Source organism: Ostrinia furnacalis, unplaced genomic scaffold (assembly GCF_004193835.3).
Source record: "Ostrinia furnacalis isolate ACB-3 unplaced genomic scaffold, ASM419383v2 OfSCF7067, whole genome shotgun sequence".
In the NCBI taxonomy this organism is placed as follows: Eukaryota; Metazoa; Arthropoda; class Insecta; order Lepidoptera; family Crambidae; genus Ostrinia; species Ostrinia furnacalis.
Window position 1 is genome coordinate 77,412 of NW_021137306.1, and position 23,001 is coordinate 100,412.

The following is a 23,001-nucleotide window of genomic DNA, read 5'->3' on the forward strand; positions in this document are numbered from 1 at the left end:
TAAAAAAATCATGATTGATTTTTTGACATATCATGTATTCATGTTTCGCCACTTTAGGTAGGTATTGTAATCTCTAAGCTTTGGAATATGGCTAAAATAAATTTTTAGAGTAACTGCGACAAATATTTTACACCTTCTCTCAAATTTGAATCGAGGCCACTGCCTATGACTGTGTCGTGTTCACGATACGTGTACATAGAAGTTGAACAGCTTGTTAAGAATAATTCTAATAACGACATGTTCTGCTGAAAAGTTGACAATACACGAAGTTATTCTGTCTACATAAGGCTTGCTAGAACAAAAAGTATTTTCTAGAGTTAACTAGGTACTTTTGATAATTTATAATTAATAATATCGTTGCAGACTTAACTAAGCATTAAAGAACTGTATTCTCTAATTAAGTACTGCCCACATAGAAAATTGATCCGTATTTAATATGTCAAGGGACGGTCCCATTGTGAAAGATTACATCCATTCCAATAGAATCGCTCCTAACGGTTAGAAAGGGCATTAACTAATACAATAGGCTCAGACATAAGTACCTACGCACTTACATATTCTCAAATAGCATTTTCCTATGCTTATAGCCAGCGTTGTGGAAATCTTTAGCGGGGCATAAACGGGGATTTTCATCAAAGAACCTGGCCTTTTATTTTCCGGGTACTTCCATTTACAGAGATCTTTTTATCTCTTGTTTTTGTAAATAGTATAATGGCCATATGTCTTGAAAGGTTCCGTATTATGTCAAAAAACCTTAAAATATATCTTTCAAAGTAATTGGCGTGGGTTGACACCATTGATGGCATGGGATTGTTGATATTCATAAAATAAATGTTAAATATTACTCATGCTTACAAATTATTATTTGCCGTCTTTTTCATGTATTCATCCCAGCATGAAAAATAAATCACAAATAAATAAAATACCGCGATCAAAATCTAAAGCAGGTATTTAAATGAGTGTTTCACTTGCTCGCAGAACATTATTTTATTATAGGTGTAATCGACGATAAGAAACAGGCTTATTTGAATTACAAATCTAGAGTCTTAAAAAGCTAGTGCCAATGATTTATTTCTTTTTTCACTTTATCCAGTCTTTTGACGCGCAAAAAGATCATTTGGCCGAGAAAAAATAAACTGCTTATTTTATAAGTAACTTGTGTAACACGACTCTATGTTTTTACGGTACATATTTATTTATTTATCACGTCTTATGCAAAATGTCCTTTTTGGCCTCATATTTATTTAAAAAGAGTATCAAAACTCATTAAGTCTTGAATCTTTTCGGCTCATTAGGAGGGTCGTGTTTTGAATTTATGTTCACTTAATTTAATTCGGCAAGATTGTAGTAATTAGGTACTAACAACCCGAAAAAAAATTAAGATTTCTCTTTTGATAACTAAATTATATTAGGCTGGCAACTGATTTGGTCATTTCAACATCGAGTAGGTATTCACCGGTGCCCACCTTTCTAGAACGTTGTCCTTAAAGGCTTTTGGTACCTAGTAACGTTGTATAAAGTACTAACTAACTAACCTAGCTAACCCGGAGAACTGCGTAATTAATTTAGGATTCTAATGGTGAAATTAGTTTTCAAATCAGTCCAGTAGTTCCGGAGCCTATTCAATTCAAACATACAAAAACGACTACAAATCCTTCGTCTTTACTATAAAAGTATTTAATACTTACACTCGAATATTTACCTAGACATTGTCTCACTCTAAATACTTATAACCAAAAACACGCCAAGAAGAAAATAACACAACCAGAATGGCGGAGTGAATTCCCAAGACATTCAGATTCTTTATCATTAATGAGAATGTAGAGTCGATGTAACTAAATTCCACACGCGAAATACTTAGGTAAATACACTAGCTGAGCAATTTTTCAAGTACTTACGCTTAAATAATTTCCTCAACAGCCAAGGATACTTAAAATAAGGACAATCTTTTGTTGTCCGATTTTCATTCTAATTTTATTGTACCTAAACACGGAAATGGAGATCGTTTCCTTTTCGCACTCATTTTCCTTTCCTGGAGCCTGTGGTAATTAAAATTTATCATGGATCCAGCGATTTTAGACTTGGAACATCTCGTATCAATTACAAAGTTAGCAGAAGAATTAAAATAGATCATGAATAAATATTATTCATATGGGGTCTCATTTTATAAAATATACTAGCGGCCGCCCACGACTTATGCTTAGAATTTTGCAAAATCCCGTCTTCGTTCTAAAAGGAACCCATGCAATTTTTAAGACTCCTAGCACTTGTAGTTTTTGCGATTTCGTGACGAGTGAGTGAGTCAGTTACTTTTCGCTTTTATACATACAGATAGATTACGAGTATTTCTACTCTGTAATAGGTTCAAGCTGTTATTGTCATAGTGTTACTATTTTTCTCTCTACACGTATAGTAATAAAATGTTTTTCTGTAAAATATGTCTAGAACGTGATCCGGCAAATGTCACCCATATCTCACGTACTTTCACTCACTATGCCTAGAAACAATACAAATCCGTCGTGTTACCTATCTAGTGATGTCAACCTACATAATTATATTATGTACATGGTGGACCAAAAATGATAGTTAATAACAGCGCTTGATTTCTCAAAAACTGTTCGAGGTAGAGACGCATGGGTAAAGCACTCCATATTGAAACAATTCATGAAATTATACATCGTTTTCCATATGGGTGATAATATGGAAAACGATGTATAATTTCATGAATTGTTTTAATATGGAGTGCTATACGGGACAATAACGTGCTTTTAACGTTTTTTTTTTTTTTTACTAAATCAAGTCCCATATGACGTCTCTTTAGAACTGAAAACGGATTACGCCGTATGTTTCAAGGAGCGTTCCGTAGTGAATAAAAATTCATGAAATTATGCACAGTTCACGCATCCTTTCCTCGAACCGTTTTTTGAGGAAACACGCGTTGCTATTTGCAAAAAATAGTGTCCCACCCTGTATTAGGAATATTGTATGCAGCCTACGCGACGGCATTGGGTTTTTGCGAGATTAATTTCGCGCTGGCAATTTCCAGGGTTCCGTTCTACCAATAAAACCACATAAAATAAAACGGAAGGTCCGTCTGTATCTGTCAGTCACAGGCAATTTTCTCACAACAGCAGTATTTAATGGAAAAGGGTTTGGTGGCCCGTAGCTTAATATTGATTTTGATTTATAACTGTACCTAAATGTTTGTAACCAACTCAGTAGCCTTATGGATAGTCCAGTATATTAATACTCATATTTGCAGACATAAGCAGGTAAGTACCTAAAAACCGATTTAACTAGTAAGTAGTTATACATAATCTTTATGAACAGATTTGTAAGAAAGATAGATAAATAATANATATAATATAATATCTTTTCATCTCTTTTTCATTGTATGATTGTTACAAATATTTCAACATATTTTATCCATCACAAGAGAAAGACCATGTACCTAAAATTTTCCCAATCTAGTGGAAATAATAGGATTCATCTGTAGAGTTCGATCTTCACACAATGATAGATTCCATTATAGGTCCCTACGGGATACTTTATCTAGAAAGAGCCTACTTAGAAGATGCTTTTAAGGAAAAACCACATAAGTGTGTTCGTCGGGTGCGCCAAAGTTCACCTAAATTTTCAACTCCGAAAATTGGAAGTCCGAAAATGTTCTTCCTAAAATTTTTCATCCTAACAATCACAATTCCTAACTACTCTGTCTCTAATGTTCATAATTCCGAATCATTCAACTTCATAATGTCATTAGCAATAAACATCTATTATACTTTTATTTGTTCTCCTAGATTTTCTAAACATAACCATATTTTACACTATTATTCAAAGTCATAAGAAATCTAAACAAAAAGGATATATCCTTTTTGTTAAAGTTCAAGTTTGTTGGCATTAGCATGTATACTTGAGTCCAGCTCCAGTCATTCAGTCAAGTTCAAAATCAAAATCAAAATCAAAATCAAAAATATTTATTCAGTTTAGACCACAAGTGGCACTTATGAACGTCAATAGAAAATAATAAAAAAAGAAAAAGGTAGCCCTTATGGGGCACTTTACATGTCTCCTTATCTTTTGGGCCCTACCAGCGCTTCGAGACAAACATATGGCAAGTGCTGAGAAGAAACGCCGGAACAAACTCAGTCACCACTTATTGCCAGGAATTATCTAACGGTAAGAATAGTCAAATTTAAGTACATCAAATATGTGCAGACTGAACTGACCACGCATCCTTGTCATCAATATAGTCTCGAACCTTGTAGTACCCTTTGGACATAAGGGTATTTTTTATATGTATCTTAAATTTGTTTATTGGCAATTCGACAAGGTTGTGTGGTATTTTGTTAAATATGGTAATACATTTCCCCAAGAATGAATTACCTATCTTATGCAACCTAAATGATGGAACAGCAAGTTTATTCTTATGTCTCGTGTTAAATGAGTGGACGTCACTTTTCTTAGTAAATAAATGTATATGTTTACGGACATACATAATGTTATCAAATATGTATTGCGAAGCCACAGTCAATATATTGATTTCTTTAAAAACTTCTCTAAGCGAGTCACGTGGTTTAAGACCGTATATTGCCCGAACAGCTCTTTTCTGTAAAATGAAAATTGATTCTATGTCTGCTGCTGAGCCCCACAGTAAAAGACCATAAGACATAATACTATGAAAATAACTAAAATATACAAGCCTTGCTGTTTCAACATCAGTCAAGTTTCTGATCTTTCTCACCGCAAAGGCAGCTGAACTAAGTCTTCCCGCCAAGGCAGCAATATGGGGGCCCCATTGTAATTTACAGTCTAGGGTAATACCTAGAAAGACAGTAGAGTTTATCAGTTCAATGCGTTCATTATTTACTGTAATATTAGTATTAACTTGTTTGACATTAGGCATAGTGAATTTTAAACATTTGGTTTTTTTTGCGTTTAATAGCAAATTATTAGTTGTAAACCAGTCTAATACTTTGGAAAGAGCATTATTCACGTCGTCAAATATTTCCTGACGCCTGTCAGTTTTAAAAATTAAAGAAGTGTCATCAGCAAATAATACTATCTCACAAAGGTCCTTTGAATAAAAAGGTAGATCATTTATATAAATCAGAAAGAGCAATGGTCCCAGTATTGAGCCTTGGGGCACTCCCATTTTTAGGGGGGCGCCCGAAGAGTTAGTTCCGTGAATATTTACTTTTTGTAATCTGTCTGAGAGGTAAGAGTGTAATAGGCTTAAGGCCTTGCCTGATACGCCATAATGTTCTAGCTTAAATAACAGAGTTTGATGATCAACACAGTCAAACGCCTTCGATAAGTCACAAAATACACCAATAGCATCTTTTTTCTCCTGCCAAGCATCGAAAATGTGTTTGATAAGAGCAACCCCTGCATCGGTCGTACTTTTCCCTTTTGTGAACCCATATTGTTTTTCATGAAACAGTTTATTTAAGTTAAAATGAGACAGTAGTTGATTGAAAATAATTTTTTCAAATATTTTACTGAGCGCAGGTAGTATCGATATAGGTCTAAAGTTGGATGGGTCACTTTTGTCTCCTGCTTTAAATAATGGTATGATTTTACTATGTTTCATCAGGGTAGGGAACTGACCTTCGTTAATACATTCATTAAAGATATGAGCTAAATGGGGAGCTATAAGAGGAATGATGGGTTTTATTATGTCTGTTGATATGCCCCATATATCCTCTGTCTTTTTTATATTTAGTTCTTTGAAAGTTTTTATAATAACTATGGGGTCTATTTGCTATTTCCAGAAACGAATCGGTCCTATTCATAATTATTGGTTTAGGTTAGGCACAGATATGGATTAGAGTAGATACAGCAAGTTGATCGTCAAAGCGTGCCATTCCGATATGTCCAAATGGACATACATGGTCGAGTGATGTTCATGTAATCCGATTACAACAATCGGTTACGATAATTTTACGAGAACAGTAGTACGATTACGAACACGGTAGAATGAAGATATTATTTACGGATTGAGAATTGTAATTGCACAAGTAGCAAATATTAAAGCAAATTTAATTAAAGTAGCAGTGAAAGAAGTATAAAGTAGCATTGTTTTTAATACATATCCTGCGATGTACTCTTAAGAGTTAAAACCATGGTCCCTGTATGTGGTGCACTCATACCGATCCCAAGGAACCGTACTTACTCATAACAATAAGACACACACTGATCCATGTATTCATGCACTTGACTTAGGTTAGGTTAGAACTGTGACCACAACGCACGAGCCGAGCGAGCGAAGCCAGAGTCCCGCTCCAGTCATTCAGTCAATTTCCCGAATCGAATCGGTCTTATTCATAATTATTTGTTTAGGTTAGGTTAGAACTGTGGCCTTACGTTTCATTCGCGAAGAACGTACTTGTATGGTTTGTAGGGCCATACATTTATTTAAGTAGAGTTGAAGTTAGTTGAAGTAGAGTTGAAGAGCACATCGCGAAGAAAAGATCTCCAAAGTTTAAAGTTTATATTGTAGTAAAATATTGACAGAGTTATCGTGGCAAATCTTTTCTTGAGTAGTAGTGTTACGTGGGATGGTTGTTGACGTACTGAGTTATAATAATGAAAAATACTTAAAATAGTAACTAACGCGCGCCCAAAAAGTGGGACGCAAACGTAAGCGTAAAAGTAAGTGCAATGTACGATGGCTTGCCCGTACAGTACTTCTGTACGTAGTAGGTAGGTAGGTTATTACACTATAAAAGAATATCTAGATGATAAAATAAGATGAGTCTATTAATCTAATAATTAAAAAAGCCTCCTCTCTTATATTTTATATTTTAAATTGCAGCGCCCAACAGGGTCCATAATTAACTGTATTATCACACTGTAACACCTATATTACCTACTATGTATTATGGAAGCAATAAACATATTGAGTATTGAGTATTGAGTATTATTAATCTATGGTATGAGTGAAAATATTATGGTAATGTTTAGGGATAAAAGTGTTATGATAAAAAACAGTAGGAGTTTAAATATATTTACATAAATGATATTATTAATTACAATTTTCGGAAACATGAGTGTTATGAAAATCGCTGGTAGCACTACAAATAGTATGAATGAAAACTTTAGGATGAAACATTTTAGGAAGAGTGATCATTCGGATTTAAAATCGTTAGGAAGAACAATTTCGGGTAAATAACTTTAGTTGAGCCAATATGGACCCGTGTTCGTCATTAGTCACTTTTGATTTATTGGATATGTTCATTCTTCCATCGTGTTGGACGTTACATTTTTATTAATTACATACTGACTTTGCGAAACCTTCCGTTGAAGTTTACTGTACATATTAATTGTTACGTGTTAATTAATATTCCAATAGAGCCTACGTCCAAATTGTCAGTTTCACTGGACCATAACAATGATCCAGGATGCGTTTCCATCAGGCTATACGTCTACACGAGCGTCCCTGCGACAATGGTCCCGACACAATACCAATGTGTCACGACCACTCCGGCGTAACTGGGGCGCTGCCAACTGGTCCATTCAACGCGTCTATACACCTGATCTGGAGCTTGCTATAGGCGAATCTGTGCTAAATCTGATTTCGACAGACTAACAAGATGTCCAATCCAACCGCTGCACAGTACCTATTGTTGATGTTGCTGCTTGTAATTAACTAAATAAATGGTCAAGGGGTTTTCATCAATAAAATTGAAAATTTTCAGTTAATTGAATAGATATTTAATTTGGAAAAAAACACAGTATTATTTCTCCATAATGTTTATTCGTAGCAACATTCAAGTGTGCAATTTACGTCATGTAATTAGCTGAATTACACTACAATATTATATTCACCTTTATTATTATAGATGACTAACATCGTTTTAACAATACTAAAATATTATACGATACGTTTAATAAAATAAAATATTATTTTCATAGACACTTAAGACTATTTACAGAAATGTTAGTGAAGTAACTTTATCAGAAGACAATAATGAAGTTTTCGTTAAAAAGGGATACAAATAATGCGTTAATACTTTCTAAAGTTAGCTAACGCACTTGTTAGTTACAGTCATTCAGCCAGTCTGCAACCTCAGCATTGGTCCTAAAGTGCTGCCTTGCGCAACGCCGCATTTGCTTTCCCTGTATCGACACCTGTATCTTTGTTTAGTTTTCACCAAACGTTTTCAGTACAACATAAAATGATTACGATATAATTAAAGGAATGAAAGATACGGAATGTAACTTCCATTATTTAAGTAAGTTCGTTAATATAAAATAACGTGGTAGGTATACAAAGTTTCGAAATATGATATGTTTCTGGTAGAAACTTTCTACTTACATAATGTTTAACAATATTTTAATTTTAGGGTACTATAAATGTTTTCATTTAAGAATTAAACTTATTTAAATGTTTCATAATAAGTTTTTTCACATTAAGTTGTATTGTGTTCCTTTTACACGCCTATGTAGATATTTCTTACAATATTTGGCTCGTTATCTTTTGGCGCCTCAAAAGTATTTTTAATAACACTTCTGAACTCAAGGTTTGGGTGATACCTAAATTATAAATACATTTTTAAATTGAAATTTTTCAGTAAAATGAAACAATCTAGTTGCTAACATTGTTCGCTTTGTGTTTGAAGATACTTTATTAATAATATTTCGCAGTATTTATGGCCCTAACTAAGTTAGGTATTCGTCTACCTCCTCTTAACTTTCGAGCAATTTTTATTCTTGGATCCCGATTTCCTTTTCAACGGACCTTTAGCAGCAAGCGCGGCGTCCGTTTGTGTGGTCTGGTCGACCGCCGGCTCGGAGACTGTCGCTTGTTTTTGTAAATCTTGAGTTGGTATCTTTTTGCACGGCACCGCATTGCTTTTTAGGTTTTTCCTGCGTTTCCCTTTTATTATATCCGCGGGGTCGAAGTGTTCTTCGCAAATGAGGTGGTTTTGTGATCGCTTGTTCATCAAATCCTCTCGTGTAATTAGTTTTAGCCATGTTGAACGCCTGAAATAGAAGTTCGTGGGTAATGTTTTTATTGTAATATATAGTAGTCGGAAGAAATATAGGAAATATGGTTGTAGATATTATTAGAAGTAAATAACGCTTCTAAAAGCTTCATGATTAATAATTCAATGATCTATCAAAATCGTAGCTACTTTTAAACTTCATTTTTATGATGTTAAAACCTAAAAATTGCCTTAAAGAACCGCCTTTAATAAACCACATTAATAAAGAATAATATGAAGATAAAAAAAATAGAACCAGTAACAACCTGTTACTATAGTAGTAAGCTAAACTTGAATACTAGATGCACAGCTCTAGCGAAATGCGGATTGCGGTAAGCGCGCTTTGCTCTGTAATTTACAGTAGTTAGAACTAGAGATGGGTTTCCACCCGGGTAAAAACCCACATAAGGGTAAAAACCCAATAAAAACCCGTTTCATTCCACCCGTGGGTGTTTACACCGGGCGACAACAAATAATTTTATAATTATTTCAATTGGTATCTTTTCTTTATTTTTATTGAATTTTTCTCATTTAAGTTTATTGATTAATAAGTAATAAGTCAAATTTAACACTAATATGCATTTATATCGTGGCCAAATCGTAAAATTGATCACGTTATGATGATGTGACCAATTATTTTATAAAATGGTGTTATTTCAAGAATCGTTGAACCGATTTAGAAGAATTAGTAGGAACACAATAATTTGTGATCATAGCAAGGACATGGAGGGGAGGGGGGGGGATGCCAAAGATGCCAAACTCTCTCTTTGATGACATTACGGTATACAGTTACAAATAACAACACCAACTACAAAGTACTTCTGCTTAAAAACTTGAAATCGAACCGCCCTTCCGCAACTGTAACGCATTGTAACGTTTTTCAAGACCTCCTCTCCCCCCAGATTGCATTACGTAACACTAGAACGCCCCCTTAGCAACAAATACCACTTCTCACTTTAAAAAAACGCTATTTTTGTTTTCACCCACCAGAATGGGTGATAATGGGTAAAAACCGGGTTTTTACCCAAATCACCCAGTTTTAACCCAATCGGGTGAAATGGGTTTTTACCCACTACCCATCTCTAGTTAGAACTTAGATTTTAGCAAAGATATTTTTTTACCTATTTACGATCACCCGATTGTATACAAACGAAATGATAAAATCTCCAGAACGACAGCCAAGCTCTAATGGTCAAGCTACATGTATGTAGTTACTTAGAAATAAGTAGAGTTAAACAATTCTGACAAAAACGGTCAATATTACAAGAGCATTAAAGCAAATGTCATTAGAATACAAAACAATTAGACTGGTGAGCATTTACCATAGGTAAATAAATTAAAGATCATTTATGAATAGTATTCACTCTATTGTTGTTTGGAAAGAGTGACCTATTTCCGGTTAGAACGAATGATTTTATGTAATTGGGTAAGTATGCCTAGTTCTTACATGACGACAGTGTGTTCCAAAAATTATGGAAGAGTTAACTTTGATGTGCCGCCGACTGAAAAAAGAGACGCAAGTTTATTTTATAAAAAAAACGTCTAAAGTAAACATACATTTATAGTTACATTTATTTTGAATGGATGCGTCTCTTGTCTGGTAAAACGAAATATTTAGTGTGGTTTTGGTGGCTTGAAATAGGTTGGTGTGTACCTAGATATAAATATTTTTAAAATCACAAACCTATAAGCACCGGCCGGTAAAGTAGTAAGTAAGTACGGGCGCACATCAAGCAAAACAATGAGGCATTACAGACACATACCTAATTGCAACAGGTGCTATCACAAAAAAAACACAAATACCTAAACCTAATTTTATTATTGTAAGTGTTATATGTTGTCGACTGTACATGGCCACTAGATGTTTCTTACCTTACTTCATCCTCATTGGGGACGGTAAAAAACGAAGGAATTGCTTTCGATACATCAGAGCTCCAGCATCCGGGAACAACACAATTCCTCCTCATGTTTAATATTAAATGCACGTTATTCTCCCATTAATCCTGTCCAATTTTCACAGGACACACTAACACTGATATTTTGGACTATTTTCAAAATACGCAGCTGATATTTTCGCTTGTCAAACAGTCCCTGCTATCTTGCTGTAATTATTGATGAGCAGGTAACAGGAGTACCGTAACCCTGCGAAGTAAAGACGACGATCCAACTACGTAGTTGCGGTATGGAACGGTACCTCTCAATTTGTTAGAATATGAGTTGTTAGCGCCGCTGCAAAACGTCAGATGGCGCTCGAAAGCTTTTGTAAGTTGCTCCAGATGTCACTACAGACCACAGCTTTCATGTTTCTACTGTACGGCACGGTATGATAGAAACATTGAAGCAAAGATTGCACTCTTTCCCAAAATTATTGCACTTTGCAAAATTATTGGTGGTCTATATTTCTGTGACGAACTGTGTGTTCTGTGGGCGCACGATAAAATCAATACTATGACTATCAACTAGGTACGCGTGTCCCGCGCGAAAGCATTTACAGCAGCTCACTAACTACCTACCTACATAACTCTACATAATTTTGGATCCGCTTCTCGTATTGACTCTACTCAATAATTTTTTTTTCTGATCTGCTCTTAACGGAGGTTGAGGTAATTAATTTACTTTATTTTATTTTCACCGATTACTCCGTCAATTGTAAAATACAATGATGTATTTAGCCTAAGATAATACTGTGCATGTTTCTTGGGATAAATGACAGAAACGTGTTATCATTGAAAATATCCTTCCAAAATGCTGAAATACCTACTCTAAATGCAAATAATTTTACAATCCCAATCCGCGAATTCATTAACCGCAATTCACTGTCAAATTAATTCCCAAGTAATTGCTCCTTGAGCCAAAGGTCAGGGCTTTGCCCTGTTGAAGTAACTCGCCTCGCTTGGTCGCAACCTAAGGGCTTCTGAAAACTAATTTGAGCTAGATTTCTGAAGACTGTTTCCAAGACCCGGCTGCCCAATCTAATGGCATTAGTTTGTAATCAATCATTATGGATATCGTGTGCGACGAATTATGTAGAGTCATGGATTTTTTCCCCGCACAACAACTGTTAATTTAGGTATATTTTATGTAATAAATAATGTTATTATGTAATAAAACTAAACAAAGTTGTACCTACTGCACCACTTTGTTTAGTTTTATTTATTAAAAAAAAGTAGAGCTACTTACTTATTTGTTCCTTATGATATCATAAGGAAGGCCTATATAGGCCCTTGGTTCTACAGATCATACTTGGGGCTCTACATAGCGTTTTGTTTTCCTTTTCTGACAACTATGTAGAGATCAATAAAAATAAACGGGTATTGTATCTCGTACTAAATAAGTTCCCTAAATATTTGGGATACTAATGCCTGTTTTCACCATCAACCCCTAATTTCTAAGTGACTCCTTTGAAAACAAAATTCCTGTTATGTGTTCCCATAGGGGTCACTTAAAAATTAGGGATTGATGGTGAAAACGGGCATAAGTCTGTTTACATTACTTCATCCTTAAAAAATAATGTGACCAAAAAACGCGACTATTCTCGATATAACAGCTTTATTCAAAAAACCCAAACTATAAGTTCTTCATCATGTCCTGCATAGAGGTCAGGTAGCGGCTGGCGTTCTTGGCCAGCTCGGCCACGTCGTCGCCATGCCGGCGCTCCACGAGCGGCTCGCCGCTCCGGTCGTCAGCTACTGCCTCCTGATTTTGCACATCTTCTTCATTTCGTACGGAATCCTCGTCCATTTGAGCAGGATTTTCTTCAGCACCTTTAAGACACAAGACATAAGTTGAGCAAATATTAAAAAAATACAACAAGTTGCACCTGATTAGCTTTCCCCCAGGACTACTCAACCTTCACTGGTTGGGTTTCATTGGAAGCTAAGCTTTAGATCATGGCTATGCAATAGTTACAGTGGTAATAAAGTGTGGTGGGATAAGTCCCGTGAAAATGCACTTGGATGCAAGTAGCGCTGGACCGGTCATTGTGGAAATTCTTGGAAGAGTCCTTTGTAGAATCTAAATCTAAACCTTCTCTGATAAAACCAACAACTAAAAGAAAAAGAAAGTTAACATTAATGGCCTTTACAATACAGATCTACATAATGAGCCCAGATTTTTTTCCAAAAACCATGATGCCACTACTACTACTTTGGTTGAAACGCACGAACCAGTCACTAGAAAGAAAGAAAGAAAAAGTTGTTATTCAATACACATAACATCTTAGACAGTTCTGTAAAAATGAATGTACACAATCATATTGAAAAGGTATCCACTCAGTATGGTGTCGTAGCATGTCAGTAGATAATGCCACGACGCTGGTCTTCCGTGGACCACTACTACATACTATAGTCTTTATCCTCCTCCGCCCGCTGGTGCAACCTCGACCTGGCCATCTGCTGGTTGAACTGGTGCGAGGCGCGGCGCCAGATCTTCCGGATCTGATCTCCGAGCGGAGAGTCGACCATCTGCTTCGCTATGGACTGCACATCCTCCAGGTTTGCTGTCAGTAAGATGTACGAGTGCACCGAGTTGGCAGCCAAGATCACTGTGGATAAAAAATACATTAATTAAGGTAACTAGATGTATTTTCAAGATCAATATCTTAGGGTATTCGATAAAGGGAGCGCTATGAGAGATCTCACTTCCAGCAGTGGACTACCATTGACTGAAATTATGTATTTATAATGCCCACCACATAATTTCGGATTTCCACAATGAATTTTTAATATGTTTTTTTAAACGCATGTCGACCTTCATACGTAGAGTTGTACAGTGAAATATTATCACGCTGTCTACCGTCACATATACTAAAGGAAATCTCATTATTCTAAGTTCAGCAGGCTTCCAAATTTTTCCCACAACGGTAGGTCCGATGTTAATTCGGTTTCTTTTTGAAAGAGATTGAAAGCGATCTTTCTGAGAAATTGGATCGGGCACCCGAAAATGCTGTGACGTCATATTACCTACAATATTTTCGTGACAAGAAACAATTTTGGTTGTTATTTTTGATGGGCTTTTGTTTACGTTACCACTTTTAGATTTTAATGTTGCTGGAAATAGGTATTCACAAAAATAGTAGCCAGTCAGTAGCGATTATTTAATTTCACCTCAGTACGTAATAGTTGAATGCATTTTTTAAATGCAAACTGTAAAATTAAGGTAAACAAAATAGGTACTCTTATCCTATCAAAATATAAAAATACTTATTTTAATCATTTCAGAAAAACTGGTAACTATAATATTCGCTAGGTTACCTAAATATTGTTTAAAACACGCGTGTTTATCCACTGCTTATTGTTCTGGGCCTAAGTAAATTAGGCGGGCTTATTGATACTAAAAAAAAAACAATTATCTGGTTAGGTATTATGTTAGTAAAGCAATTTATTTTAGAGCTTTATGAAAAAATCCAAAGATATAGGTACCTAATTGAAATTCGGCCTAACTGATATTATAGGTACAATCTACCTTGAGCTAACTAAATCTACGGTCTGAAATAAGCGTTGAGCCCTAGTATAATTTATACACCACGAACACGCCACAATAGTTGTAAAACGATACTAAACTAGGTTTTAGTTATTCTGTTTAGCCAAAAAGTTTGCCTTGGTATTAAAGATGAAATAAGTAAATAGGCGTTATGAAAGTGTGAATTTTATGTAATGTTCATGTGAATGTTATGTTATATCTATGCTTATCAGTTTGGGATGGGACTGGATGGAATCAGTGTGATTTATTTAATATTATTGGATAATTAATTGAATTTATTGACGCACCTATAATTGCAATTTAGAATAGAATAGAAAGTATTTAAAATAATAATGATTTATTATATTTATAATAATGATTTAATTTTGCAAAAATTCACATGCCAGCTGCGCTGGTGAGATAAGCTGCACCTCTCTTTAACTCAAGACCACTTATTGTACCACATTAACTCTGTGAATAAATATTCTTTGAATCTTTGATAATTGTATTTTTTTTATTATATTGATGATATCCATAGAAAATCCAGATTATATCAAATCCTTCAGTTTGGGATATTATTATGAGAGAAAATGTAGAGCCCATGGCTGCAAAGATCTCTCCATCTACCAACCACGGTCGGCTAGAACAGAGGTATGGCATTTAGAAGGTGGTTGATCGAACCCCCATTGCCTACGACTCTGACTAGAGTGGGGTTGCAAATTTTCGTTCACCTCTTTTTTGCCTACAAATCTACAACAGTACCTACATTCCCTAATACGTACTTAGCAACAAACGATAACGAAATTGCTCATAGGCTTAAGTTTACTGAAGGAAAAAGCCATTATGATTATGCATTAAGTTCGCTTTTTGTACCCTGTTCAAACATTAGGATAAAAATAAGTTGCTTACATACAAGTAGGTACCTATACTTATTATTTCTAATAATTTTAGTAGTATTTTTCTAGTAACTTACTACTAATCCACAAAGCAATAACAGCCATCGCGAATCCTCAGGGTGCAACACGCATTGATCAAAAAACTACCAACTTTAGTGAAACAACATAACTAAACTTAATCATACTTAACAAAGTGGGTATTACAATCTCGTTAATGATTTATTGAGTGTGAAATGAAAATTATTATTTTAGCGTGAGTTCATAATACCTACTTTTATTTACGAGTATCTTAGTTGGTATGCGATAGGAATAGGAGAGGCTAACCTAGCTTATTGTAATTTTGTGCTCCTTGCTGAATTATCATAAACCCTATCTATACGTAAACGTAATAAACATGAACACAGAGTTTTTCTTATAAATTGACCTACATAGAGAACCGACTCATGCTCATAATAACTTAATAAATATGATAATATTTTTAAAAATATCCATCAAGGATTTCGTGCTAGAGGTACAGGTAGATTACGAGTGTAACAGATCGAAACAAACCTAGGTAAATAGTATTTAATTTACTTTTTGAAAACACCAGCCTTGTCTTTGCATAAACCGTTACTAATTAAAGGTAGGGGNTATGAGTGCGGGTATATCGATATTTTTTCCGTTAATATTTTCTCTGGTAGGGTATTTTAAAATATAACACTCCAATGCGCGCAGGGGTCTAAATGTTCATTTTTTTGTTATGTGACAAAAACTAAAAATAAGTATCTACAAAGTTAATAATATCTAAATGAATCTTTATTTATTTCTTCACATAGTGAGAATTCTTTAAATATTATTAAGATGTTTATAACTATTGGCACTTATTTGTGAAGAAATGAATAAAAACTTTTTTATTTATTTACAAAAAATAATTAAAAATTAACAATGTGACGTCACACACGTTTTCAGCACTGGGTTTAAAAATAAATTTTATTTAAATGTAATTTTAAAAAGTTACATTAAATATTACTAGAATTAAAATATTATTAGAATTTAAAAATTCTAGTAATCATTTAATTATTGATAATATAGTAGGGTACGCATGACCACTATAAGTTCGAGTTCCTATTGATTTATTGACATGTACACTTATAGTGTTAACAATATATCTTATTATACCTGTGCATAATATAGCAAGTAGAATTCCTGACACAGTCATATGCAATTCTTTATTTTGGTTACATACACAGCCACTTCTACATATTTACTATAAAAATACGTCATCATTTATCTCACTTATGCCACTGCCGACCTACGAGTCGCATAATACTTACTTATTTTGCATACCAAACGATTTACCTACCTCAACTCAATTATGTAGACGCATTCACTTTACACAGTTATAAATTATATTGTGCCGCCCGCCTCGCTCCGTTCACCTCTGACATTCTAAATACATTACTGAATACGTGCTTATTTACTGTTGTGTGGTTCGGCCCGGCTGAAAATTATATTTTGGCCGGACCGTAATCGATAATGGTTAATATTTACTATCAGAATGTCAGGGGTCTGAGGACGAAGACGGTACAGTTTAAACGAAGTGTGCAACTACACAACTGGACGCCAATACGCAATACCATGTTAACCCACAAAAAATCGAAAACAGAGTTATGCACCTAACTGGAATTTCCTCTTGATAAGGAACGTTTTTCAAAAGAGTGGTATGTGCCATAAAATATTTCGTTTAACAAAATATCAATTTGAAAATATCTGAGGGCTCTGGATCTCACATAGATTATTAAGCAAAACAGTCGCAAGTCATATGACACTATTAGTGTATCGTTACCGGCCCTATTGTCCGAGCAAAAAACGTGTTATGACACTTGACACGTTATTGCGTATCTAACTTCAAATTAAACCGTTGGTGCCTTTCAGACAGTGTCAAGTGCAGCTCTGTGTTTTTTCGTGTTTTTAATCAGCACATTGTGATTCCTGACAAAAGAAGTGTAAAAACAGTTTCTATGTGGATTACTGATATGAAAATAAGTGGACGTTTCCAAGGTAAGTGCTTTATTTATACGATAGCTGATCAAATAGATTTTCGAGGTTATAGTTCGGACTTTTGCGAATATTCTGTGTACTAAGCACAGTAAAGCTTAAATGTTTGTTTTTAAGTATAAACTACAACACTTAAAGATTCATAATCTTCGTGTTCCGTGCCTCAACAATATTCAGATGTTGGTAAAATTGCTATTTTTTGATAGATAACCCTTAACACCTTATTGCAAAATAATGTTTTGACCACATTCGCGATCCTAGCACAATTTTAAAGCACTTGACATGGTTTTGAAAAATGAATAATAGCCAATCACTTTTATTAGAATTGAACGTCAAGAGACTTGACATTGTTTTGAAAAATTGATATTGGCTAATTACATTCATTAGAATTGAATGTCAAAGGACTTGAGATTGTTTAGCGAATAGAGACATTTCTTTTAATTCAAAATTATTATCGCGTTAAGCCTATTAGTACTAAAGGGTAGACTTAGATCACAATATACAGTGTTTGGTGTGTGTGTGTTTGTGTGTGTGTGTATGTGTATGTGTGTGCATGTGTGTTTGTGTGTGTGTGTTCGTGTGTGTGTTTCGTGTGTGTTTTCTGGGGCACACTGTATGTCGCCTTAACCTATTGTTTTTTTAAAGTAATTGCTTTTATTTCAGAATGTTCTCGAGAGGAAAAAATCGCGTTAAATTATGCAAAGCGCCTGATGCCAATCCTGCAAAAAGGACCGGACAAAAGCTATTCAGTAGGTAAGTACGCATGCAAATAAAAATAGACTTCAGCTTTCTGGGGCATCCTGTATGTCTCCTTAACCTATTGTTTATAAAGCAGTAATTACTTTTATTTCAGAATGTTGTTAAGAGGAAAAAATCTCGTTAAATTATGCGAAGCACCTGATGCCAATTCAAGCAGCCAACAATCACCGGGTTTGCCTCAGACTAGCACAGCTTCAACTCCAATAACTACCCATGCCTCTGATACGCCCCAATTCAGTGCTCCATCTCCAAGAATTACACATTCATCTGATTCGTCAATCACAAGAGAAGCATCACCAATCATTGGACAAACATCATCTACTAGTCATGAGCCAATTAATAACTTAAATTCTGCATCCAAAACAGTGGACATAATTCTACCAGTAGATGACAAAGAGTTGTTGGATGCAGTTAATTCCATAACAGCCAGCGTACCGTATAACGATCATCACAGGGATCTTACTCTAAATACAAATTCTATTGAAGATACTAACGTATTACCATCCGATATTTTGCTTGAAGAAAACGCTAGAACTCCTTCCATGGAACAATGCGAAGATATGTTCGGAAAGAACGATCTATCGCCACGAATCGCACAATCACCCGTTGAATCTGCTACAACCACAACACAACCTGAAATAATTCAAAATAACATGCCTCCTGAGAATATTCAATCTACACACGTGCTCCAAAATATTATTTCATCGCCCCAAAATCCAAGCAGCCAACAATCATCGGGTTTGCCACAGACTAGCACAGCTTCAACTCTAATAACTACCCAAGCCTCTGATACGCCCCAATTCAGTGCTCCATCTCCAAGAATTACACATTCATCTGATTTGTCAATCACAAGAGAAGCATCACCAATCATTGGACAAACATCATCTACTAGTCATGAGCCAATTGATAACCTTAATTCTGCAACCAAAACAATGGACATAATTCTACCAATAGATGACAAAGAGTTGTTAGATGCAGTTAATTCCATAACAGCCAGCGTACCGTATTACGATCATCACAGGGATCTTACTGTGAATGTAAATTCTATTGAAGATGCTAACGTATCACCATCCGATATTTTGCTTGAAGCAAACGCTAGAATTCCTTACATGGAACAATGCGAAGATATGTTCGGAAAGAACAATCTATCGCCACGAATCGGACTATCACCCTTTGAATCTGCTACAACCATAACACAACCTGAAATAATTCAATGTAACACGTCTCCTGAAAATATTCAATCTACAAACGTGCTCCAGAATATTATTTCATCGCCCCAAAATCCAAGCAGCCAACAATCATCGGGTTTGCCTCAGACTAGCATAGCTTCAACTCTAATAACTACCCAAGCCTCTGATACGCCCCAATTCAGTGCTCCATCTCCAAGAATTACACATTCTTCTGATTTGTCAGTCACAAGAGAAGCATCACCAATCATTGGAGAAACATCATCTACTAGTCATGAGCCAATAAATAACTTACCTCCAGCATGTGAACGACATGAGTGCAGCGATCCGGACTATATACCTATTTCAAGTAATGACGCTAATGATGAGCAAAACCAAGGTAGACCAAAACGAGGAAGAAAAAGGAAATACCCTGAACAAAACAGACATATTCGTAAAAAAAAGACTAACTGTAACGAAGACTACATAAGCGTGAAGGGAAAAGAAGTGACTAGAAAAATATTTTCTGGTGATTCTTTTGATTGTAAGTGTCCAAAAAAATGCACAGATAAAGTGACAGCAGAAGAACGCAAGAAAGAATTTGACAGATTTTGGATGTGTGGAAACTATGGTGCTAGGTGTGCAATCTTACAAGGATGTGTTACAGAAACGGAAACTAAAAGAAGTTATACTGCTAATTCAAAACGAAGCTTTACAAGATATTATCGTGTCAATGGAAAAACTGTGTGTAAAAAGACCTTTCTTAATACTTTTGGAATAAGCCAAACAAGAATTGATTTTGCACTGAAAAAATTTAAAAACCAGGAACCTGTCAATGATCAAAGAGGCCAAAAATCAGGTGGAAAGAATGCTACATCTCCTGAGAAACTTGCTGAAATTAAAGCCTTTATCAACAGTTTTCCGAGATACGTTTCACACTACTCGAGAAATAGCACAACTGCAAAGTACTTGGCACTTAATCTCAACATTGCAAAACTGTATGATCTCTACAAAGAAAAACATCCAAGTGGTGTTAGTTTGTCTAAATTTAGCAAAGTTTTCCATGAAGATTTCAATCTTTGTTTTAAAAAGAATCAGAAAGATACTTGTTACCGATGCGATCGCTACAAAGCTTTGAAAAGCTCACAAGCTTCAACAAGTACAGAAGCTTCAACTGCAGAACAAGAGCACAAAGAACACTTGGACAGAGCTTACAACTTGAGGAATCAAATGAAACAGGATTTGGAATCAGCGAAAACAAACCCAGAAATTGAAACGCTCACTTTTGATTTAGAAAAGACACACTGCTTGCCGAAAGTTCCCACGAGTATTGTTTATTACAAACGTCAGTTGAATCTCCACAATCTTGGAATACATAGTGGTAGCTCCGGAAAAGGCTATTTTTATGTCTGGGTTGAGTATGAGTCTGGCCGAGGCACTCAGGAAGTGGGCTCGTGCCTCAAGAGATATATTGAAGATTATTTAAAAATTGGAACGACCCATTTGATCCTCTGGGCTGACTCATGCGGGGGTCAAAACAGAAGTATAAAACTAGTTCTCATGCTGAAATATATTTTACAAAGACATAGTACATTGAAGAAAATAACATTGAGATTCTTACAGCCTGGTCATACCTACCTACCTAACGATTCAGAATTTGGGGATGTTGAATGTGCCTTGAAGACTCATAACCGTTTGTACACTGCTGATGACTATATTGAGGTCATGGAGTCATGTAGGCGTAAAAATAAATTTACTGTTACAAGGATGACCAAAGAAGACTTCTTTTCTATTTCGCCAATTCAAGACAGTATAACCAATCGTAAAACAGATATTAACAAGCAGAAGATTTCATGGTTATCAACTTGTGAAATTATCATGCGGAAAGAAGAACCTGCAAAAATTTATATGAATGAGAATTTAGCGGATGCTGAGCCTAAAATCACCGACATTTCCAAAGGGACAAAGGGTCGTAAAACAAAATTAAATATCGACTTTCAGACGGATCTACCAGTTCTTTATCCTGAAGGTCGTGAATTGTCCAGCGCAAAAATCAAGGATTTGAAAGAAATTCTGAAATTAGTACCACAGGATGCTAAGACATTTTACAATTTCTTGAAAAATGCGAACAGTGCTGATTTCGAAGATGATGTTGACGGATTTGGTATCAATATAGATTTTGACGTTGATTTGGATGATGTATCTGAATAATATTGAAGTTACTTTGGCGCTTCTATTTATTATCCTATGCTGTTTTCTAATAAGTTACAGATGCCCACCTGCGATTAGGGTTGTTGTTAGCTTTTGTTTTAAGATTAATGTCACGGAAATGTCTATCCAACATTTTTAGATACCTACTTAGAAAGTAGGTGTAGGAATCTCGTTTTTGTTGTTATCGTAAGCCTTGTTAATTTTTTGACGGTTTTAACGTAAGAGTGATCTCATTTTGTATGCCATGTTGTTTAGGTACATTGTTTAATTGTGTTATAGTCTAGGTATAGGCTATATTAAGACTGTATTTTTGATACTAACATCTATTTTAGCTAAAAGGTAATGTTTTAAGTCGTTTTTGTTGTGTTTGTAATAGATTTATTCCATAGAAGACCAATGTCGTTAAACTTTTAAGACTGATCTGCAACAAGTGCCTAGCCTACCTTAGAAGGTACATACATACATACTTAAAGAAGGTTATGAATATTTTTTGTTAGGTACCTACTTTCTTACTTGAGTACTGTCATATTTTTATATGGGGATGTTTTTTAAGACTGCTGATTTTTGATATGTCTAATTGTCCACGTATCACAAACAACGAGGACCTACTTATAATGTGCCAAAAAATAAAACTATGTGCCTTAGTTTGATGTTTGACTTTTTAGCTTATTTTATTACGGTGTCTAACTAATTAAGCAACACAGTGTTATGTCTCTTGACATTACGTAGAACAAATAGTACCCTGGTTTAGGAGTTTTTCAAAAACGTTTCAAGCTTCTTGACACTATTTCGACTCAAATTTAGTGTGATTCCGGATTTCGCAATAGCAAAACAGTTAAATAATTGCATTATTACTTGATATTGCGTAATTTAACTATTTCCAATGAGAGCAATCAATATTAGAAAGCAGTGGGTAACAATTAATATGACCTTATCACTAACCGTTTAAATTTGGGGGGCAATGTGTTATCTGAAACTTTAACATCGATTTTCTCAAAATGGCCGACTTGTGGGTTAACATGGTATTGCTTATTGGCGTCCAATTTTGTNAGACGTGGCTACTTGATGGAATTAGTAATAATGAACTATTCAGTGATGTGTATATGGTGTGGCGGCGAGACCGCGACTACTCGAGTGTCGGGCAGTCGCGCGGAGGTGGGGTCCTCATTGCGATCCGCCGTGACCTTGTAGCGCACGCGCGCCCCGAATGGCATTCTACAGCGGAAGATATTTGGGTTTCTCTTGATATTGGTGCGAACAAAACAAATAATTATCCTTTTACATTACATATTGGCTGTATATATTTATGCGAACAAAATCAGGGTTTATCTCTCGCCACGCAATTATCTAATTTTTCTGACAAAGTCCTTTCTGCCTGTGCTAGTAGTCCTCATGACAAATTTTTTATAGCCGGTGACTTTAACCTGAGCGATATTTCTTGGTGCTCGCTAAGTCACACTACTCATCTTACTCCTACATTTC

At 35.2% G+C, this 23,001-nt stretch overlaps 2 protein-coding genes across 2 annotated transcripts; one reads left to right on the forward strand and one right to left on the reverse strand.

Annotated features, from left to right (window-relative positions):
- Positions 1-7,898: 7,898 nt before the first annotated feature.
- Positions 7,899-11,116, reverse strand: LOC114363347 (uncharacterized). The gene is made up of 2 exons (XM_028319035.1): positions 10,863-11,116; positions 7,899-8,988 (listed from the first exon to the last, which is right to left on the reverse strand). The coding sequence occupies exons 1-2, from the start codon at positions 10,955-10,957 to the stop codon at positions 8,682-8,684; spliced, it is 402 nt and encodes a 133-aa protein (XP_028174836.1). The 5' UTR covers positions 10,958-11,116; the 3' UTR covers positions 7,899-8,681.
- Positions 11,117-16,960: 5,844 nt separating this feature from the next.
- On the forward strand, positions 16,961-22,554 carry LOC114363343 (uncharacterized). The gene is made up of 3 exons (XM_028319031.1): positions 16,961-17,386; positions 18,047-18,136; positions 18,237-22,554. The coding sequence occupies exons 2-3, from the start codon at positions 18,048-18,050 to the stop codon at positions 21,517-21,519; spliced, it is 3,372 nt and encodes a 1,123-aa protein (XP_028174832.1). The 5' UTR covers positions 16,961-17,386; position 18,047; the 3' UTR covers positions 21,520-22,554.
- The last annotated feature ends 447 nt before the right edge of the window (positions 22,555-23,001 follow it).

Bases quoted from the DNA above. Each gene is read 5' to 3' on its own strand.
- LOC114363347 (XM_028319035.1), bottom strand. From the start codon at position 10,957: ATGAGGAGGAATTGTGTTGTTCCCGGATGCTGGAGCTCTGATGTATCG. The intron at 8,989-10,862 runs GTAAGAAACATC...CTTCTATTTCAG, and splicing joins CCCAATGAGGATGAAGTAAG to GCGTTCAACATGGCTAAAAC.
- LOC114363343 (XM_028319031.1), top strand. From the start codon at position 18,048: ATGTTCTCGAGAGGAAAAAATCGCGTTAAATTATGCAAAGCGCCTGAT. The intron at 18,137-18,236 runs GTAAGTACGCAT...CTTTTATTTCAG, and splicing joins GGACAAAAGCTATTCAGTAG to AATGTTGTTAAGAGGAAAAA.